Source organism: Thalassophryne amazonica, chromosome 11 (assembly GCF_902500255.1).
Source record: "Thalassophryne amazonica chromosome 11, fThaAma1.1, whole genome shotgun sequence".
Lineage (NCBI taxonomy): Eukaryota > Metazoa > Chordata > Actinopteri > Batrachoidiformes > Batrachoididae > Thalassophryne > Thalassophryne amazonica.
The window spans coordinates 64,350,559-64,373,173 of record NC_047113.1 but is presented as its reverse complement, the minus strand read 5'-3'; the positions used below and the strand labels follow the sequence as shown (position 1 = coordinate 64,373,173).

At 39.3% G+C, this 22,615-nt stretch overlaps 1 protein-coding gene across 3 annotated transcripts in view; it reads right to left on the bottom strand.

The window, feature by feature from the left end:
• Positions 1-22,615, bottom strand: part of klhl3 (kelch-like family member 3) — a 49,559-nt gene that overhangs the window by 5,386 nt on the left and 21,558 nt on the right. For 2 of the 3 annotated variants that reach the window (XR_004563737.1, XM_034181996.1), the window contains exons 1-9: positions 20,531-20,624; positions 17,741-17,875; positions 17,008-17,114; positions 16,685-16,806; positions 14,090-14,252; positions 12,644-12,753; positions 5,393-5,509; positions 671-820; positions 403-520 (exon numbers count right to left, since the gene is read on the bottom strand). Coding sequence is in view for 2 of the 3 variants with exons in the window: in XM_034181996.1 (XP_034037887.1) it covers positions 403-520; positions 671-820; positions 5,393-5,509; positions 12,644-12,753; positions 14,090-14,252; positions 16,685-16,806; positions 17,008-17,114; positions 17,741-17,875; positions 20,531-20,550 (1,042 nt within the window). In the remaining variant the exon portion in view is untranslated. Of the gene's footprint in view, positions 1-402; positions 521-670; positions 821-5,392; positions 5,510-12,643; positions 12,754-14,089; positions 14,253-16,684; positions 16,807-17,007; positions 17,115-17,740; positions 17,876-20,530; positions 20,625-22,615 lie in introns of those variants that run through there. The other variant, XM_034181997.1, reaches the window with a different exon arrangement.

The following is a 22,615-nucleotide window of genomic DNA, read 5'->3' as shown; positions in this document are numbered from 1 at the left end:
TGCAGAGGTTTTTCACCTTTGAGCCTCGTGACAAAAACAAAGTACCTCAAATACTGTAAACTTGACATTGCCATCAAACACGTACGCAAACCTACTGTCAGGTCCATAAGTATTTGGACAGTGATGGATGTTTTCGTACATCACCACAATGGAGGTGAAAAGAAAAAAAAAAATGAAGATTTGCTTTAAGCGTCGACTTTCAGTTTTAATTCAATGGCTTCACCAAAAATATCACCGTAACCATTTAGGAACCACGGCCATTCAATCAGATTCATCAGATTCAATGTTATTATGATTTTTATTTTTGAACGTCTACATATTCACCACGTGCCACACATAAGCCAGAGTCAAATCATGTCGTTTTCCACAGCAGATAATTCAGTTCAATGATTTCACACCGACCTGCTCGACAGCGCCTGGAAGGCAAGTCAGTCACATGGTACCAGCGATCTTCCTGGAAGTCGTAACATTCCACGCTGGTGATGGCCTTTGGAGCCTGACCCCCCACCACAATCATCACCTGTGTGAGCACACGCACGCATGCACGCACACACACTTGAAGTTACTAATGAACACACTCTATGTAGAGAAAATACACCTGATGGCAAGTTGGATAAATGATAAATGCGCGCCTAGCTGTGGCAGTACGACGCTGTGTCCGTCTGCGTACCTTGGGGATGCCGATGGGGGTGCGTGGTCGCGTCCTGTCTGTCTGGATGAGGTGTCGCTGGTCGGCGGGCAGAAGGTGGTACTTCATGGCTTCGATGAGAAAATCTTTACAGGTGTTGTTGTTCTTTATCAAAACGTCTTTTTCAACAATCTAAAACATCAAGTGCATTTCATGCCTTAAGTTTATTTTAAAAAGGTATTTTTGACTATAATTGACACTTTGAAATGACAAAAAGACAAACAATGTGCAGCATGGAGCAAACTGTGTCAACTGCTCCAAAGAGCAGGAAATCCCCATGACTAAAATTCAAGACAAGTGGGATGAATGAGCCAAGTTGCCGCGACATGAACATGAACTTACATCACCCCCTATAGGCATATTCTGATTGGTTTTGGGCCTGTTCCTTGCACCCTTGAAAACTGTTTCCCTGGAAGTATTTCAAGTAATTTCTTTGCTTTCACACTTGTTTCAACATCATGCAACATCCTGTGACTACATTTTCTGGATAGAAAACATTTATTCTTAACAAAATTATAAATCCAACATTTTCCGTTTCCCTCCCACTTTCTCAAGGCTTCTTCTATGCACACAAAGGCTTATTTCTCTTAAATTCTGTTCACTAATCTCTATTTGCAAGCACTTTACTTTCCTCAAGATAATCCATGCACATATCATGCATAGCACATCAACATGCTGATTAAACAGCATGATTATTGCATACGTGTGCCTTCACCTAGTCACAACAAAGGGCCACTCCACTCCAAAATGAACCAAATTCAAGAGAAACAAGCTTTTTGTTTGCACTGAAGAAATCTCAGACCTTTCAATTCCATGTATGAAAAATGGAAACAAAAGAAAAAGTCTTGCATTCATATTTTCTGAGTAGAAATGTTATATATGTAAGAGAAAAAAAAGTTTATCAAATATGAATAAGGAAGTGGTGACGTAATAGTTTGCAAGTTGGACTGTAATGCTGGTGATCTGGGTTTGTTTCCCGATCTGGGTGATCTGGTTTGTTTCCCAATCGCAGTTCCCAAGTGAACACTGTACTGTCTCTGGCCCTGTGCCCTTCTGGAAATAAGCTTCAAGTTTTTACTGGCTAACTACATTAAATATAAAAGATCTTTTACCCAACAAGGGACAAGCACAGTCATGCTGGACACAATCGGGGTGCCAAATTAGATGTAAACATGTTATAGCTTTGAATAATACAGTTTTTATGAATTCTTGCTTGTGACAGTGTAACATACACTTTAGGTGGGGGGTGCTTTTCAAAATATACAACCTGACTTCTTAACCACGTACGCATAATTCAACAGAATTGTGTTAACCATGTGTTTTTGTGATTAAAATATGATGTTTAAGATTTTAATTTATATTTTCTAATTTAATCTGCTGCAATTTATCATGCATAGTTTCTGGTAATGTAACAAATAAACTAGAATTTTGGAATATTTAAATCAATTCCGCATCTTTTGCAGGTGGCTGCTGGTCAATGTCTCAACCGAAGCTGAATCTGTCTTTTGAAAAACAACTATGTTCAGTGTTGTAAATAATGTGATTTGCAGCCTGTATACCACATATGACCATGATATACATTAAATGCTGACTAATCAGCACTAACTGTTTTCTATATTTGTCACATATACCAAAAAAAAAAAAAAAAAAAAATCACAACACTGGATTGTGGGGCGCACTGAATGAAATTTGCCACATCAAGTAATCGGCATGTCACAGTCTGGCAAAACCACTGCAACACCAATATCATTTCTTGAATAACAGATATTACTATTATATTGGAATTTATAATCATTGTCACCGCATAAATGAATGCTAAAAATACAGGTTATGCGCATATTCTATACTTTAGTGCACCTATCTTACATGTCTGTCTATAGTCCGCAACAAATGCAGAGTCTGCAACACAGTAACAATAACCATTCAAATTGTTTTTACCTTAGTGGTGTTATGTTTACATTACTTTTGTATGCCTGGATGTTCACACCTCAAAAACAACAACCACAACAACAGAACCAGACGATGTGCTGTAAGTGTAATTTAACAATGGAGCTCTAAATGCATTTTAAGCTCAGTCAGAAATATTAGGATGGGATTTAGCAAGTGTTATGACAAATAAGAACCAGTTATGGTGCTTTCCAAAAAAAAAAAAAAAAAAAATTGTCCAAACTATGACTGTCCAAATTTCCAAGATACACCTATATTAAATTGTGTGAAGTTTGAATAATGCATATTATATATATCAAATTTATGTCGGACTTCTTTATTTCAATTAGCTGCCATTTGTTTCATATAGTTTAGAAGTGTTACGGACTCTACATTTTGCCAATTAGACGTGATCATAAACACAGCATCAATATATTTTCTTTTTTTTTTTTTGCTTTAGGTGAGAACATAATAGCTACACAGAGGAAACCATAAAAAATGTCAACATCAACAGAAAGGAGTAGGAAGTACAGTACCTGCTGTATGTTCTGTATGTTTTCTAGACAATTTGCTCATTTTGTGTAGAGTCCGCAAAAAAATGTTGATTATATCAGAACTTGTGTTTCATTAAAAATTTGACCATAAGTGTACACTAAAACAAAAATGGCTAAATTGACAAACAAAAAGATGTACTTGGTCAATTTCTTCTTTGCATCAACATAATGCTTACAAAATCACTTAAGTTCAAATAGAGTATGTGTTATCATTGCATCTTTTTCATCTGCATCATGAGCGTGTGATGCAGATGGAAAAGCACTATATAAATGCAGTCCATTTGCATATGCTACATTTAAAAGTTCCCAAAACTAGGCATTTAGTCAAATAAATGCTTTTCTAGTAATCACACCCATGTAAAGGTAACTGATGTAGAGTCTGCAACGGCTAAATATTCAGCGTGGGGTACTGCTACGCAAAATGCCATAACTTTTCTCATGTTGATGATACAACCCCAATTCATGTCAAGTTGGGACATTGTGTAAAATATAAATAAAACAGAATACAATGAATTGAAAATCCTTTTCAACCTATATTCAATTGAATACACCACAAAGACAAGATATTTAATGTTCAAACTGATCAACTTTATTGTTTTTGTGCAAATATTTGCTCATTTTGAAATGGATGCCTGCAACACATTTCAAAAAAGTTGGGACAGGGCAACAAAAGACTGGAAAAGTTGATGAATACTCAAAGAACAGCTAATTGGAAACAGGTAAGTGTCATGATTGGGTATAAAAGGGTGCATCCCCAAAAGGCTCAGCCATTCACAAGCAAAGATGGAGCGAGGATCACCACTTTGTAAACAACCGCGTGGGAAAAAAAAAGTCCAACAGTTTAAGAACAATGTTTCTCAACGTTCAATTGCAAGGAATTTTTGGATTCCATCATCTACAGTCCATAATATAATCAGAAGATTCAGAGAATCTGGAGAACTTTGTACACATAAGCAGCAAGGCCAAAAATCAACATTGAATGTCTGTGATCTTCGATCCCTCAGGTGGCACTGCATTAAAAACCAACATCATTGTGTAAAGGATCTTACCACCTGGGCTCAGAAACACTTCAGAAAACCATTGTCAGTTAACACAGTTTGTCACTACGTCTACAAGTGCAAGTTAAAACTTTACCATGCAAAGTGAAAGCCATACATACATCAACAACATCCAGAAGCGTCGCCACCTTCTCTGGGCCCGAGCTCATTTGAAATGGACAAATGCAAAGTGGAAAAGTGTGCTGTGGTCTGATGAGTCCACATTTCAAATTGTTTTTGAAAATCATGGACGTTGTGTCCTCCAGACAAAAAAAGGAAAATGACCATCCAGACTGTTACCAGCGCAAAGTTCAAAAGCCAGCATCTGTGATGGTATAGGGGTGTGTTAGTGCCCATGGCATGGGCACTGACACATCTGTGATGGCACCATCAATGCTGAAAGGTATATCCAGGTTTTGGAGCAACACATGCTGCCATCCAAGCAACGTCTTTTACAGGGACATCCCTGCTTATTTCAGCAAGACAATTCCAAGCCACATTCTGCACGTGTTACAACAGCGTGACTTCGTAGTAAAAGTGTGTGGATACTAGACTGGCCTGCCTGCAGTCCAGACCTGTCACCCATTGAAAATGTGTGACGCATTATGAAGCGCAAAATACGACATCGGAGACCCTGGACTGTTGAACAACTGAAGTCGTACATCAAGCAGGAATGGGAAAGAATTCCACCTACAAAGCTTCAACAATTAGTGTCCTCAGGTCCCAAACACTTAGAGTGTGTTAGAAGGAAAGGTGATGGAACACAGTGGTAAACATACCACTGTCCCAGCTTTTATAAAACGTGTTGCAGGCATTTCAAAATGAGCAAACATTTGCACAAAAACAATAAAGTTTATCAGTTTGAACATTAAATATCTTGTCTTTGTGGTGTATTCAATTGAACATAGGTTGAAGAGGATTTGCAAATCATTGTATTCTGTTTTTAATTTACATTTCACACAACATCTCAACTTCACTGGAATTGGGGTTGCAAGTTGATGAAATTTTGGATTATTGTCTACTCATAACTAATCTTATGAAAAAGTTTTAAAACAATATTATTTGGTTTACACTGGAATTGTAAGTATGTGAAAGCCTTTTGACACCCTGATTGTGTCCAGCATAAGTGTAAAGAGGTAGAGAATACAGCCACACACCAAATCAGGAGAACAAAGAGCTTGTTTTACCTGTACCAAGTACTCCCTGGACAGTAGTGGAAGTCTGACGTGTTCGATCAGTTTGGGCATGTATTCCAGACGAGCCAGTTTATCGTGCTTAATCCAAGTCATCATGGCTTCAAACACCTAGAAAGCGACAGAATTCAAATCAGACAGTAGAGTCTGTTTGTTTGTTGAAGGTACTTCACCTGCATCTGTGCAGATTTTGTGCATGCTGCACTCAGATTTAAGTGTTTGCAAAACTGTGTGCATGTAGACAGTTTACCAAATAAAATAAAATAAATAAAACGTGCTGCATGATGAGGCGTGACCATGCTGAGGGTCTGGTGTAGAACAAAAGTGGCTTATTAAATATTTAAGGCAGCAGCAGCACTCCGGCAAAGTTTTGATCTACTCAGCCACCATACAATACTGGGCAGGAACAGATTTCCAGAAGTGGAGTGTTGAGGACGCAGTCGTTTCACAGCAATGGAGCTCTAAATCAATCAACTTTTTTTTTATATAGCGCCAAATCACAACAAACAGTTGCCCCAAGGCGCTTTATATTGTAAGGCAAGGCCATACAACAATCATGAAAAACCCCAACGGTCAAAACGACCCCCTGTGAGCAAGCACTTGGCAACAGTGGGAAGGAAAAACTCCCTCTTAACAGGAAGAAACCTCCAGCAGAACCAGGCTCAGGGAGGGGCAGTCTTCTGCTGAGACTGGTTGGGGCTGAGGGAAGAACCAGGAAAAAAGACATGCTGTGGAGGGAGGCAGAGATCGATCACTAATGATTAAATGCGGAGTGATGCATACAGAGCAAAAAGAGAAAGAAACAGTGCATCATGGGAACCCCCCCACAGTCTACGTCTAAAGCAGCATAACCAAGGGATAGTCCAGGGTCACCCGATCCAGCCCTAACTATAAGCCTTAGCGAAAAGGAAAGTTTTAAGCCTAATCTTAAAAGTAGAGAGGGTATCTGTCTCCCTGATCTGAATTGGGAGCTGGTTCCACAGGAGAGGAGCCTGAAAGCTGAAGGCTCTGCCTCCCATTCTACTCTTACAAACCCTAGGAACTACAAGTAAGCCTGCAGTCTGAGAGCGAAGCGCTCTATTAGGGTGATATGGTACTACGAGGTCCCTGAGATAAGATGGGACCTGATTATTCAAAACCTTATAAGTAAGAAGAAGAATTTTAAATTCTATTCTAGAATTAACAGGAAGCCAATGAAGAGAGGCCAACACGGGTGAGATATGCTCTCTCCTGCTAGTCCCCGTCAGTACTCTAGCTGCAGCATTTTGAATTAACTGAAGGCTTTTTTAGGGAACTTTTAGGACAACCTGATAATAAAGAATTACAATAGTCCAGCCTAGAGGAAATAAATGCATGAATTAGTTTTTCAGCATCACTCTGAGACAAGACCTTTCTGATTTTAGAGATATTGCGTAAATGCAAAAAGGCAGTCCTACATATTTGTTTAATATGCGCTTTGAATGACATATCCTGATCAAAAATGACTCCAAGATTTCTCACAGTATTACTAGAGGTCAGGGAAATGCCATCCAGAGTAAAGATCTGGTTAGACACCATGCTTCTAAGATTTGTGGGGCCAAGTACAATAACTTCAGTTTTATCTGAGTTTAAAAGCAGGAAATTAGAGGTCATCCATGTCTTTATGTCTGTAAGACAATCCTGCAGTTTAGCTAATTGGTGTGTGTCCTCTGGCTTCATGGATAGATAAAGCTGGGTATCATCTGCGTAACAATGAAAATTTAAGCAATACCGTCTAATAATACTGCCTAAGGGAAGCATGTATAAAGTGAATAAAATTGGTCCTAGCACAGAACCTTGTGGAACTCCATAATTAACTTTAGTCTGTGAAGAAGATTCCCCATTTACATGAACAAACTGTAATCTATTAGACAAATATGATTCAAACCACCGCAGCGCAGTGCCTTTAATACCTATGACATGCTCTAATCTCTGTAATAAAATTTTATGGTCAACAGTATCAAAAGCAGCACTGAGGTCCAACAGAACAAGCACAGAGATAAGTCCACTGTCCGAAGCCATAAGAAGATCATTTGTAACCTTCACTAATGCTGTTTCTGTACTATGATGAATTCTAAAACCTGACTGAACCTCTTCAAATAGACCATTCCTCTGCAGGTGATCAGTTAGCTGTTTTACAACTACCCTCTCAAGAATCTTTGAGAGAAAAGGAAGGTTGGAGATTGGCCTATAATTAGCTAAAATAGCTGGGTCAAGAGATGGCTTTTTAAGTAATGGTTTAATTACTGCCACCTTAAAAGCCTGTGGTACATAGCCAACTAACAAAGATAAGTTGATCATATTTAAGATTGAAGCATTAAATAATGGTAGGACTTCCTTGAGCAGCCTGGCAGGAATGGGGTCTAATAAACATGTTGATGGTTTGGATGAAGTAACTAATGAAAATAACTCAGAAGGAACAATCGGAGAGAAACAGTCTAACCAAATACCGGCATCACTGAAAGCAGCCAAAGATAACGATACATCTTTGGGATGGTTATGAGTAATTTTTTCTCTAATAGTCAAAATTTTGTTAGCAAAGAAAGTCATGAAGTCATTACTAGTTAAAGTTAATGGAATACTCAGCTCAATAGAGCTCTGACTCTTTGTCAGCCTGGCTACAGTGCTGAAAAGAAACCTGGGGTTGTTCTTATTTTCTTCAATTAGTGATGAGTAGAAAGATGTCCTAGCTTTACGGAGGGCTTTTTTATAGAGCAACAAACTCTTTTTCCAGGCTAAGTGAAGATCTTCTAAATTAGTGAGACGCCATTTCCTCTCCAACTTACGGGTTATCTGCTTTAAGCTACGAGTTTGTGAGTTATACCACGGAGTCAGACACTTCTGATTTAAAGCTCTCTTTTTCAGAGGAGCTACAGCATCCAAAGTTGTCTTCAATGAGGATGTAAAACTATTGACGAGATACTCTAACTCCCTTACAGAGTTTAGGTAGCTACTCTGCTCTGTGTTGGTATATGACAATAGAGAACATAAAGAAGGAATCATATCCTTAAACCTAGTTACAGCGCTTTCTGAAAGACTTCTAGTGTAATGAAACTTATTCCCCACTGCAGGGTAGTCCATCAGGGTAAATGTAAATGTTATTAAAAAATGATCAGACAGAAGGGAGTTTTCAGGGAATACTGTTAAGTCTTCTATTTCCATACCATAAGTCAAAACAAGATCTAAGATATGATTAAAGTGGTGGGTGGACTCATTTACTTTTTGAGCAAAGCCAATAGAGTCTAATAATAGATTAAATGCAGTGTTGAGGCTGTCATTCTCAGCATCTCTGTGGATGTTAAAATCGCCCACTATAAGTATCTTATCTGAGCTAAGCACTAAGTCAGACAGAAGGTCTGAAAATTCACAGAGAAACTCACAGTAACGACCAGGTGGACGATAGATAATAACAAATAAAACTGTTTTTTGGGACTTCCAATTTGGATGGAAAAGACTAAGAGACAAGCTTTCAAATGAATTAAAGCTCTGTCTAGGTTTTTGATTAATTAATAAGCTGGAATGGAAGATTGCTGCTAATCCTCCGCCCCGGCCCGTACTACGAGCATTCTGACAGTTAGTGTGACTCGGGGGTGTTGACTCATTTAAACTAACATATTCATCCTGCTGTAACCAGGTTTCTGTTAGGCAGAATAAATCAATACGTTGATCAATTATTATATCATTTACCAACAGGGACTTAGAAGAGAGAGACCTAATGTTTAATAGACCACATTTAACTGTTTTAGTCTGTGGTGCAGTTGAAGGTGCTATATTATTTTTTCTTTTTGAATTTTTTTGCTTAAATAGATTTTTGCTGGTTATTGGTGGTCTGGAAGCAGGCACCGTCTCTACGGGGATGGGGTAATGAGGGGATGGCAGGGGGAGAGAAGCTGCAGAGAGGTGTATAAGACCACAGCTCTGCCTCCTGGTCCCAACGCTAGACAGTCACAGTTTGGAGGATCCAAGAAAATTGGCCAGATTTCTAGAAATGAGAGCTGCTCCATCTAAAGTGGGATGGATGCCGTCTCTCCTAACAAGACCAGGTTTTCCCCAGAAGCTTTGCCAATTATCAATGAAGCCCACCTCATTTTTTGGACACCACTCAGACAGCCAGCAATTCAAGGAGAACATGCGGCTAAACATGTCACTCCCGGTCTGATTGGGGAGGGGCCCAGAGAAAACAACAGAGTCCGACATTGTTTTTGCAAAGTTACACAAATGCAAATTCCTCAAACTTTACAGATCGGCTGCTCGTAGAAAGTCAGTCAACTTTTGTGCCCTTCTTCTACTCACAGAGATCAGGACACACCCTGGAACTGAATGGCAAATATTCACACCCAACACCAAAAACACATCAACTCCTGTGCAGCAACGACTTTCAAGTGAATATTTAAATGCACTCCTTTGTTGTGCATAGAGCGACAAAAACATGGTTGATGTACAGAAGACGATCCTTTTTCAGCTGCAATCTCTCCTGGTTTTCAGGGTTCTCAACAGGCTTTTTTCTCAGCGTAATGGGATAGAAAATCACGATAAGAAGCCAGGGGTTCAGGGACTGCTTTTAGGCTTTGACCCCGCTGAAGCTTTTGCTTTATCGGCTTATAAAGGGCCCCTTTGGTGTTTTTTAAACTTCAAAATGTAGAGTAATCAGAAATTAACCTTTAAGTTTAAAAAAAAAATTGTAATGATTTTCTACAGTAAACTGCGGTATATAAATTAGCTCCTGTGTAGTAACACACATTTCTACACTCTTCCATGTTTTGGTCTAATGCCTCTTTCTTTTTGTTTTAAAGTAAGGCTGTAACAAAGATTAAAAAACAAAAAAAACAAAAACGAGGGATTTACTTAACAACATTTGGCCCTCAAAATGCAGGCAACAGTGTTTCAGAGGAATATAAATGTAAAATGTTACTTTGGTCAAGATGTCTCCTATAATACTCGCACCTAGAGCGCTGCTGCGCAGCTGTGCTCAGACGGGAGTGCTGAGACTCACTGGGATAAGTTCTCCCCGACGGAATGGAGGACATTTCATTTTGGAGAAAAACAGCTTTTTTTCAGATGAGGTTGTACTTTGTCTGTTTTAGAATGTTTAGAATGAGGTGTCATTTGATTTATAACAGCGTTTCGCTTTGAAGTTATTGATTGCGGAATGATCCGCCTTCCCATCTTGACAGAGCCACAGCAAATCCCTCAACACACACAGACACGGAGCAGAGAATAATATCATTAATATTATTATTTCCAGCGTGAGTTATTAAGGTTCCAGTCCACAGCTGAGAACCACATCATTAGCTGCCCCACAAAAAAAGGCACATTAATGACGAACAAATAAAAACCGTCCATGTGAAACGGGGGACGATTCTCGCAGAAAAAGAGTCCCCTTTAGAGACTTTAATAATTATTACACACACACGTACATACTCAAAAACAACGTAACAGCCCAAATGCAGTGTAATTTTTTTTTATTATAACAGCGTAACTGACCATTACGCTATTATAATGCTGGTGAGACTGTGTCTTTTTTCCTTGGCCCACCAATTAGAATTCTTTTAATCAAGTTGAACTTAATTAAATTTTACTGAAAATACATGCAATTATGTTTTATTTAGAAAGGCTTCTAATAAGAAAGTCATGCAAATTCATCAGATTTTGGGAAGTGTGCGAGCATTAAGGCTTGGAGAGGAAGCGGCGTCTGGATGGCATCAAATGTTAGCGATTTCAATAGGAGCGCTAACAGCTAAAGGCCCCCTGACACTTGCATGACTTTGATCCACACACTTGCACGCACAAGAGTAAACTTGTTGTACACTGTGCGCAGCTTCGTACAAGTGTGCAAAGAAAATTTTGAAATGTTCAAAATCTCCATCACGCATTAATTATGTCAACATTATGCAAACAATTCAAAAATACTGCAGCACAACAGAGCGCAGCTCATCTGAACAATTATAAAGAGATATTAAATCTATCAATCTATCATAAACATACTTTTACAGCTGCACCCAAGAAGGGATGAACATGCAACCATTTTACCAAACTATTACACTATAAACATGACAAATAATTATCTTTTTAGACTGCTCCAAATGCTTTCTCCACCTCATTAAGCATGCACACGCGAGAGAGGGAAAGCTGCAGCTGGAACAGCCCTCTGTGATTCCAGAAGCAATCAGAGGCATTTTCAACAGCCAGCTCCGACAGAAAATGATTCATCCGCTACAAAATAATTATTTTATATATGCAGCGTCCAGCGTCAGCTAGTTGAACAAAGCATGGCATCCAGCTGGGAACCCAGCGGGTGGGATTGTCACAACGATGTCCGTGCATGTGCAGGGATCGAAGTCATGCAAGTGTCAGGGCATCGTAAGTATGCTTACCTGCCTGTCGACTGTGGCTGGACAAATAAAAGAAATTAAGATACCTGAATATGATGACGGCTATCGGATGTTTAAGGACAGCCATGTGGGACTTGAAAATATTGATGCAGCGTAATACAGCGGGACGATATTCTCCATGGCCGCTATGAAACTTTAGAAGTAAAAAATTAGCAGGATGTGGCTGTGTTCCAATATATGTATTTATTATTGATTACTTAGTTTGTCCAGTCTGGGTTACACTTACTGGAAGTATTTTGTTTTAGCACTGTGCCAGTCACAAAGCAACCAGAAGTACAGCTGACTATAAAACCCAGCAAAATAAGGAAATAATAAGAGTACGTGTAACAGTGACTCGTATATGTGATCAGGACAACTGTAGGGATGAGCACCAAATCTAAACACCAACTGAAATGCTTCAATATCAAATAAGATCCTTGTCATTCTATACCAAGCACCTGAGAGACAATACTCACACTTGAAATATCTGGACCAAGTATGAAAATCCCATAAGGTAGAAGGGATCACAGAGCAGCAGCCAATCACACCAAATTCATTATTCATCAGCCAGAGCGCCACATAATGGACATTATAGGAGGGTCACACTCCCTTCAGTGCTCCATCCGTCTGAACCACCAAGTCACCTTCAGAAATGCTGTTCTGGCAGCACAGATGTTTGCTGGGATTCTTTCCGCTGATGAACGGACAGCAGACTGACTGCCACAGCCAGCTCATTAGACGGTCTCAGCCCGTGAGAGCGGTTTCTGTAGCAGTTACTGAGCTTCCCAAACCCCTGACTATGTTATGTTTGTGAGCACACATATACATACAGTAAGGAGACCAGCTGCCACCTGACCTGTTCCTCTGCGGAGACGGTGAGTTTGTCGCTCGAGATGAGGCTGCACACCTCTTGCAGAGAAAGTCCAAGGAACTCCTCTCCATGTGCCACCTCATCAAAGTGCTGCTCTGTAAGACACAACACTCACTGTTAGCTAATAAATGCCACAAGGGGAACTCCAGCCACGGCGCTGCACGCTGAGGAGGGGTTGCATAGACTAGTCGAACAGCCCATCAGTTGAACTTACTGCTGTGCAATCACGCTTTAACCCTGTGGGGTCCAATTGACTCACTGCTTGTTTCTACTTTTTGTTTCCTCCAAGCTCTGCATGATTTCTTTTTTTTTTTTGAGGATACAGATTGTCACTGAACGAATTCCATTCTCACGTGGTTTTATTAATGACATCATCAGAGCTTAGTTGATATCAACTCAACTTTCGTGACTTAACTGTCGACTTAAAAATATAAAATAAAATGTGAAGTCGTGCCACCCGTCACACTCAGTATAAACATCTCAACTTTACCATGGTCAAAACTGTTCTTATTTTTAGTCAGGCATTTACAGCGCATCCAGAAAGTATTCACAGTGCTTCGCTTTTTCCACATTTCATTGTGTTACAGCTTTATTCCAAAATGGATAAAATTCATTTTTTTCTCTCAAAATTCTACTCACAACAGCCTATAATGACAACATGAAAAAAAGCCCATGGCAGCCCACCTGGAGTTTGCCAAAAGGCACCAGAAGGACTCTCAGACCATGAGAAACAAAATTCTCTGGTCTGATGTTTGGAGGAAACCAGGCACCATCCCTACAGTGAAGCATGGTGATGACACAGTTAAGATCTCAAAGGAGTGGCTTCAGGACAACTCTGTGAATGTCCTCGAGTGGCCCAGCCAAAGTCCAGACCTGAATCTGACTGAATATCTCTGGAGAGATCTGAAAATGGCTGTGTACCAACGCTCCCCATCCAACCTGATGGAGCTTGAGAGGTGCTGAAAAGTGGAATGGACAAAAACTGCCCAAAGATAGGTGCACCAAGCTTGTGGCATCATATTCAAGAAGACTTGAGGCTGTAATTGCTGCCAGAAGTGCATCACCAAAGTACTGAAGGTGTGAATACTTATACATGTGATTTCTTAGCATTTTTTTTTTTATATAAAGTTGCAAAAATTGAAGAGAATGTTTTTTCCATGTTGTTATTATGGGGTATTGTAAGGAGAATTTTGAGGGGGAAAACTAATTTACTCCATTTTGTAATAAGGCTGTAACATAACTAAATGTGGAAAATACTTTCCAAATTTGCATTTGTTTTTTTTTACGCAACATTTTCAAATGCAAAAAAAAAAAAGTCTGACCCCCCAACAGTTCCAGCAGGCTGGTCAACACAAACAGTAAAAAACACACACTGCCACCTCTACACCTACAGCAGCATGGATGATTCAGGAGAAGCAGTGAGACACTTACCAGCATATGCGTGGGCCTGACTCAGGAGCTGTGTGCAGGTATGGAGGTCAGCGAAGGCTCTGATGCCCAGACAGTTGGACGGGTGCAGCTGTGACTGCAGGAACTCACAACAAGCCTGACGCACATCCATCAGCTGGAGGAGACTGGCTGCTGGCAGTAGAACCTACGGAGAAGACAAAGTATGAATGTAGAAAAGGTATAAATGTAGAAAACCTGACAAATATAAAACGCTGCTGACATGAGGCCCTACTGTGATTAGCAGTCGCAGAACTGTTCTGTGTATCTTGTTGTTTTGCTGTGGAGGGTTAGCTGTGCCACTCAGCTGTTCTGACGCATGTTAATGACGCATTGCATGACTACAGCCAATCGAACATTTACACATATTATGACCCGAAACCGGTCCTGGAACAGTTGTCTCACAGATTGTGTAGAGCTGAAAATGTTTGTTTTAACAAGAGAGTGCACCACAAAAATAAATAAATAAATAAACAAACAATTTTTGATTAATCAAGAGGTCTGACAAAAAAACTAAACAAATGAATTTATGTTTGTACACTGTCAGACATGTTGCTCAACTTGGTCAGGAGAACCAAGTGCCTGTGTCTTCCTCTTTTCTCATAACCATCTCAAACATTCTACAAGTATCTTGACAGTCTCGGCGTACAGCCATGTCTGAACCATGAGCTTTCTAATGAGGCACCACACGACTCATGGCAGAACAAGTGAACTCATTCAACGCAAACAAATGCACTGTAAAAAGCATGTTTTAACAAACAAGAGCCACTTCTCAGAAATGCACAAGCATCATCACACATCCAAGAGTGAGCCAATCAGGTTGGCACACTGTGAACACTTGGAGGATTTCCTGCCTCTCTCCATGCACACTTCCTGTTCTAATAATCAGAGGAAACATTCTGCTTTGCAGCTTGATCAGGCTGTTTGTCAAATCCACAACTACTGAAACTGAAAAAAAAATGTCTCAAATATCTCCTATTACTGCAAAGCACAATTTTTACATTGCACATATTAAACACTATAAAAAAAACACACAAGACTTAAAGATTTTAAAAGCCTTTTTGGAACTATACAAAAATAACATTAATCCTAACAGGTTTCCAGAATAACAGCACTAAGGACCCCATGTATCCACCTGCAGAAAAACCCAATAACGACACCAACATACAATCCACAAACCTTTGCAACAAGAATGAGTCAGACCCATAATGCCCAACACTAGACTTTGAGACAAATGGGGGGGGCAAACTGGAACATAAGGACCCCGGTCTTTACAATCCATAGTGCACAGTCTAAAACACATAACACGAAAGCATTTGGGATGTGCCCAACTCCCCTGTGCTTATTACAGAACATGAAATCTGAGCACAAAGTAAGGCACAGGGTGCAAAGGCATAACATGAATTATATGGTAAATTAACTACATTTATATAGCACTTTTCCATCTGAGTTAGAAGATCAAAGCACTTTACAATGATGCCTCACATTCACCCACACACCAACTGCACCCTGGGAGCAACAGGGGGATGAAGGACCTTGCCCAGGGGCCCTTAGAGATTATCTGGTCAGGCAGGGTTTGAACTCAGTTCCCTGGTCTCAAGTCCAACGCTTAACCACAAGATCATCACCTCCCCAATTACACCAAGCATGCAGCAGATCAGTAAATGGAGCAGTAGCCACCAAAGCTCCCTGAGGGGAAGCACTCGAGCACCTTGTTACTGCAACGCCTTCTCTGCCTCAATATCCATGTGCTTTCCGTCTTCCTGATTGGTTGTGAGATTTAGATACTAACCAGCAACCTAAGGCAACGACTGGATGTCTCTGGTACCAGTTCTCTTTGGAGGATCCTGGGATAACACTGGAATGTATGTGTCTAAGAGACTAAGATAAGGAGTATCACTTGCACTGTGAGGGAACCTCAGATACTACAGACTGGACATGTGGCACGTTCTCTGGGTGTAATCCAGCACATGTATGCCTCACTGGTGAGGACCCCAGAGGCTGGAGAAGGTGAAGGGGTGTCCACATTTCACCTGGTTGCAGCAGCTAGGCATCTAACGCTGGAAGCTGGGGATGGATGAGTTGTCCGCTTGGGTGTTCGCCATCCAGGACTCAACATGGTTTCATAGTGAACTGGATGCACCTGACCCGAGTTCAACATTTTCAACATTTTGCTTTTAGTGATGGATCTTGGGATGGACCAGAGGCCCACTTAAGATTGGTGACTTTTACTTCATTCTTTTTTGGGAAAGCAGTTCAGCTTGGTCAATAACTACAAAAATACAATATCACCTGAACAAGTGGAATATTCATTATCGTAATGTCAATGACTCATGTTGGGGTGGAGACGATGCCTAATAAAGATGGGTAATCTTCACACCTAATTTTTCTGGGGAAACAAACTGCTGGTCATTAACCAATGTTTTATTTCAAATCAGCTGAATTTATAGAGCAAGTAGAGCACACACAACCTCCTCAATTACCCCTTTCTGACCATCTTCTCAGGACAAGAAGAAAAGTGTGGCATAAAAATAGGACAAAGCTCTCACCAACTCTGCCTCTTCATAAACAGGCACTCACCTGGACATCATCCTCTGTGACTTCTATCTCAGCTGTGTAGATGTAGTCGATCAGTTTTCTCAGCGTCTGTCCATCCATTTCTCTGATCTCCACCTGATCAGCCTTGCTTTCACTCATATCACCTATACAAAAGAAAAACCATGTTGCTTAGGTTTTTGTGTTCCCTGTACTGTAATTTACACTTTTCTGTTACCGTAAAAACTGCAATTTTTTTTTAACTTAGAACAACAGTATAACGCAGAAACTTAAGATACTCTAATCACCCCATTTACTACATAGAAGGATAGATGTGCTGTGATAAAGTAAATGCACAGTAAACAAACCTGTGAACATGGCACAAAAGTAGGGGCTACTTGAAGCCAGAACCACCCTGTGAGCAGACACTTCAACAGGTCCCGCCACCAGCTGGACATCACACAACATCTTTTTACTGAAGGGTGAGGAGCAACACAAACACAGACCGTTATTTTTCTCAGTGTCGTTTTATCCAAAGTCACATGCAGGTACAAGACATCATTACAATCAGGGATTTCCAAAACAAATCCTCTTGATCGATCCAACCAAGCTGTGTTGGAATGTCCATCAGTCATGTCGAGTACTGGAGGAGGAATTGTACTTGTAAAGCAGGGGTGCCCAAGTTCAGTCCTCAAGATCTACCTTCCTGACACTAGCTGTGTCCCTGTTCCAACACACCTGAATCCAATGAAAGAGTCGTTAGCAGGCTTTTAATGAGCCTATCATTGGGTTCAGGTGTGTTGGAACAGGAAGACATTTAAGAGTGTCAGGAAGGTAGATCTCGAGGAACTTGCGCACCCCTGTTGTAAAGTCAACATCACATGATGCATCATTTAAACTAAATTTTTAATTATCTCCCCTTGAACACATCAGACAGACCTGAATTATTTTAATTCATGCACATCTTTGGCTGTGTCACCAAGATGTGAAGTTTCATTTAAATCCATCAGTTTGGGAGGCACATGTGCATGTCCAATTACAATAAACCAGTACATGCATAAACATGCACGTACGCATGCATGCACGCATGCACGCACGCACCTTCTCAGTTCGTTCATCAGCTGGAAAGCTTTCCTCATGTGCGTCTGGTTAAAGGTGTGCATCCCAGCATTCACTGTGTCCTCTTCAAAATTGCCGGTGCAGTTTGGGAATAGCGAGGTCTCCGTCGCCTCCACACTGGTAAAACAAAACAAGCACGGCCCGCATCATTTGGGATATGCGATGACCAAAACAGTAAAGACCAGCCACTTCCTGTTTTACAAAAATCTGACAATATTCAGAAAGTGGCTTCTCATTTCTCAAAACTTGTCTGTTGGGGTTTATTTTTAACTAAACAAAATCTGAAAAATACTCAATTTCACAAGTGATTAATCTGTTGATCCCCCCCCCCCCCAAAAAATAACTCCACCCAGTCTTTAAATGGCAGAAAATAACTCAAAATAAATGTCCCTCTGATGTTCTGACAGCCCAAGAGGATATCTCAAAATATTTCATTTTCTCTAACCCACAGTTCACAATTCAAGAAAAAGATTTTTGAACACATTTAGGAAACACGGAACAGGAGCAAATCACGTTCAACAATTTGATGTTTAATAATTCCATTGTACACTCTCACCTTCTGTGTAAACGGAACATTTCACTGCAGAACCATAAGGCACACTCAGACAGACATGATAAATACTGCACACTACATGTAAATTATAAATTAATACATTACAACAAACTTTTTGTTCTCCCAGTACTTGATTTCCCCCTTTTACACCTTGCTGAGCCTTTTGCTGACAGCTGAATCATTATTCAATTAACATTAACACCAATTAACATTAATTAGGCAACTAACCAAAAATGTATTGATGTTTATTTTGACAACCGAGGGCCTTACTCATAACTATTTGCATAGAATTTATCATTTAAGCCATTAAACATTAGACAATAGCAAAGAAACAAAACAACTGCAGTAATGAAAATACTCACTGTAATTTCCCAAAATGCACAGCAACACTTTGGGATTGCGTTTGGACAATGAACAGCTGAAAATCTCTAAAAACATTCAAACTGTAGTTATATGAAACAGAATGATTGAATTAATCAGAATATTCTCTTATTTGCAGATGAGAGTGAACAGGTGTGGTTCTTTACTTGACAGTTAATAATTTCCAAGATATTTGCTAGAATTATTTATTTATTTAAAAGAAATGCAAGTTAGGTGAATTGGAAACTTTAGAATTGTCCAGCTCTCCCACACAAAAGAGGTCTAGATCTCAATGGGACTAACCTGGTTAAATAAAGGTTAAATTTAATTTTCTTTTTATGCCAAAAAAAAGACAATATGTTGTCAATGAATCTTTGGTTACATTTGTTTTCCATGTTCCTAAAAAGCTTTCACAATTAAATATTACACAAATAATAAATGTTTATGAGTGCAATGGTAATATTTCATGAAGTGAAAGATGGAATGTTCCATCTTTTGCCAAATGCCACAGATGCCCTGTGCGCAACTTGAACCCTACACTGCCGTGCAACTCGTTATGCCAATGTATACCACTTTGACCTGCCTTTGCCCGCTTAACGCCACATTTTTTTCTCACTTGACTCCACACTACATAAAATAATAATTTCATAGCTTTTGACTCATTTGCTCTCAGAACTTGGCTGATGAAATCATTCTCTCATCACTCCCAGAATCACAGAGAAATTATCTACAGCTACAGGTTGTCTTGCGCGCGTCGTGCAGCAGAGAACACATTTGGAATCTTGTCTCAAAGGTAATTATTTATAATATATATTTGGTAAACAGTTGCATTTTCATTGCTTCGTATGAGTTAGATAATGTATCTGTAAAATTATGTTTATTATAGATGTAACATCTCATCATAATCATTCAGAAGCCATGTGTGCAATGAGACACATTCACACGTAGTGTTTTTGAATAGGCTGCGCAATGTTCATGACTAGTTCATGAAATTAATGCGTGACACAAGTTTGGAACATTTTGCAGAATTTACAATGAGTTTGTTCACTGTCATGCCAGATTGCGGGCCAGTATGAGAATCAAATTCATGTACGTGTCAAGGTACCTTCAAGGTTCCTTGAGGTAGTATGCGCTCTACCAGTCCCTTGTCTAGCTGCAAACTGAAGACCTATGAAATTTGGATTGTTGGTCAAACCAGTGTTTTTGAGCTATGGGAACATGTGACGGTCATATATGCTTTTATTTATCCATCCATCCATCCATTTTCTTCCGCTTTATTTATTACCATTTTATGACTTGAATGATTAAAAGATAATTGCAATTTTGCCTAACTGCTTCAGCTGTCTTAATATTTTCTATTACTGTAAGGAATCCCTGCAAATTAGTAACATTTTAATAAAAATCACCATTATCGATTAATTGAATTACGGCACCAGTGACTAGTACCATACGCGATTCTACAAAAAAAATATTTCGTATAATGGGTTTGTTTTGGGATAGTTTGCTAACTCTTAGCATTGCTAATTTCTCCTTGTGGTGGTAACGTGAATGGTGACTACTTGCGAGAAAAAACGTTACAAAGCGGATGCATTCAAACCAGACGTCAAGAAACAACGACCACAAGCATCTGTTTTCGTATTTTATGTCATTTGTTTAATGACTTAACTGCAGCCGTCCATCATTACAGCCAACAGTGCTAATACAAGCTAGTCAGCAACGCTAACTAGCTTGTGTTTGAGTGTTCAGAGAAAAGCGATTTTAGACCAGCTGCTCGTGTGGCAGGAAAAGACCAAAAGTTATGCAACACATGTAGAAGCTGCGAGAACCACAAATTAATCCGTAAATTTGAACCAACTCACCAGAGCGACACATCGTCCATCCTCCCACCGGAGCGAGAATCCAGCGTAAAGTACGGAGCTACGCACACACTGATCGTCGACTACCGAGAGCTCTCACTCCGCGCAAAACTATCTATCTATCTAGATAGATAATCTATCTATCTATCTAGATAGATAGATAGATTGTCATCTTATTCTTCATTTTATGTCTATCAAAGTTAACAAGAACCAAGAACAATCTATGCATGGTTCATCAGAATAGAACAGAACAGAATAGAATAGAATTGAAATAATGAATGTTTTTTTCATTCGTGCAATGGAAAGAATATTTCATGAGGTGAAAGATGAAATTTTGCATTCATTGAGGAAACCATTCATTATTTGTTTTATATAACACCTAAAATAGATCTCATTTGGTATCTCATTAATTTAAACAAGAAAAAAGGGACTTACATTTTAGTGTGTCACTGGTCCTCTAAGGTTAAGAGGTTTCAAACAGTCCAACATGAACTTTAAATAGCAATTCAATCTAACCCCAAATTGTCGCAACGGACATTTGCCAAGCTCTTTTTCCAACAGTGCTTCTACTTCAGCTAGAAATGACCCAGGGAATACTGCAAATACCTCCAGATGGCTTACAGCATACTGGATTTTTTTTTTTTATTGTTTTTGTTTTTCGCATGTGTGTGTTAAAAGAATGAGTACAGACAATAAGCTTGTTCAAATCATCGTCTGTCACCAAAACAAACCCTGCCATGTTTGTTTTTAAACTAAGCACTGTTGCCATGTCAAAGGTTGTGATTGTGCTAGTGTGAGTGTGGTCTGTCAATGCTTGATGCATGCAGGCAAACGCAATACTTGTGTGTGCACATTAAGGTGCTCATGGCATGCAATGGTGCAGTATGGACCCAAAATTGCACAGTAAATGGAACAAAATTGCAAATGGGGCAAACAATCAACATCACGTGACATACAAACCACCAATCAAATGGCAAGGATCTATTTTGGTGTTATATAAAACAGAATGCTTTTAATTGTCATATTGCCAAAAGTTGCATAAAGTGTAAAGTGTGTGCTTCAGGATAATCTGCTTAATCAGAAAGTTTAGCTTCATTTAAGACTGTTATCCCTTTTGGAAAGAAGCTGTTCCTGAGTCTACTAGTCCTCATTTTCAGACACTTGTAACATCTCCCTGAGGGCAAAGGTTTAAGCAGTGAGTGAGTGGGTGTGGAACAGTCCTGTGTGATTTTAGAGGCTTTAGAGAGCAATTTGGAGTTGGTGACTGCCTCCAGAGAGGGAAGAGGACAGCCAGTGATCTTTGAGTTGTGTTTATCACTCTTTGCGTTGCTTGTTTGTCTGCTACAGAGCATCCAGCGTACCGCACAGTCACATAGTACACAAGGATGATCTCAATGGTAGAATGGTAGAAAAGATATCCAGTGAAGTGTAGACCCTACTGTGCTTTCATCACTACAGCCGTGGTGTTGTTCGTCCATGTGAGCAATGAAAGGGACTTGCTGCTCATGTGGCAGAAAAAAAAAAAAAAAAATCAAACACGTTTAAAAAAATTGGGGGGGAAAATCAAGTATTTATCAAATTAATAAATTTATGTTTAGACAACCTTTTAATGAACAGAATTTCTACTTTTTCCAAAACTATAAAAAACAATATTTCCCCCAATAAAGTTGCACTTACATTTAGCCAATCAGTAATTTATTAAAGTTAGCATAGTTTATTAAAATTTTAAATAAGATTATCAACAAATGTAGCTTTCCAGACCATACCATAGGCCTATATAAAAGTATTACCAAATATACAAATTAACCTTGATGCTGTTTCTTGTGGGTTATGAATTAACTGAAAAGAATGTCTTTAATTGATTAATAATTAGACAAAAAAAAGCATACTTAGGACCGATTCTTTCAGCAATAAGTCATCTTAATACTTGTCACAAATGTGATCCTCTTTTGTTTTAAATAAAAATGAAATATTTAGCTACTGTGTATGTAAAATGTAACTTTCATGTATTTGATCTTGATTATCAACCAATTTCAACTGATAATAAAGTTTTGTCATTAATGCAGATGCATTTTCAAACCATAAATC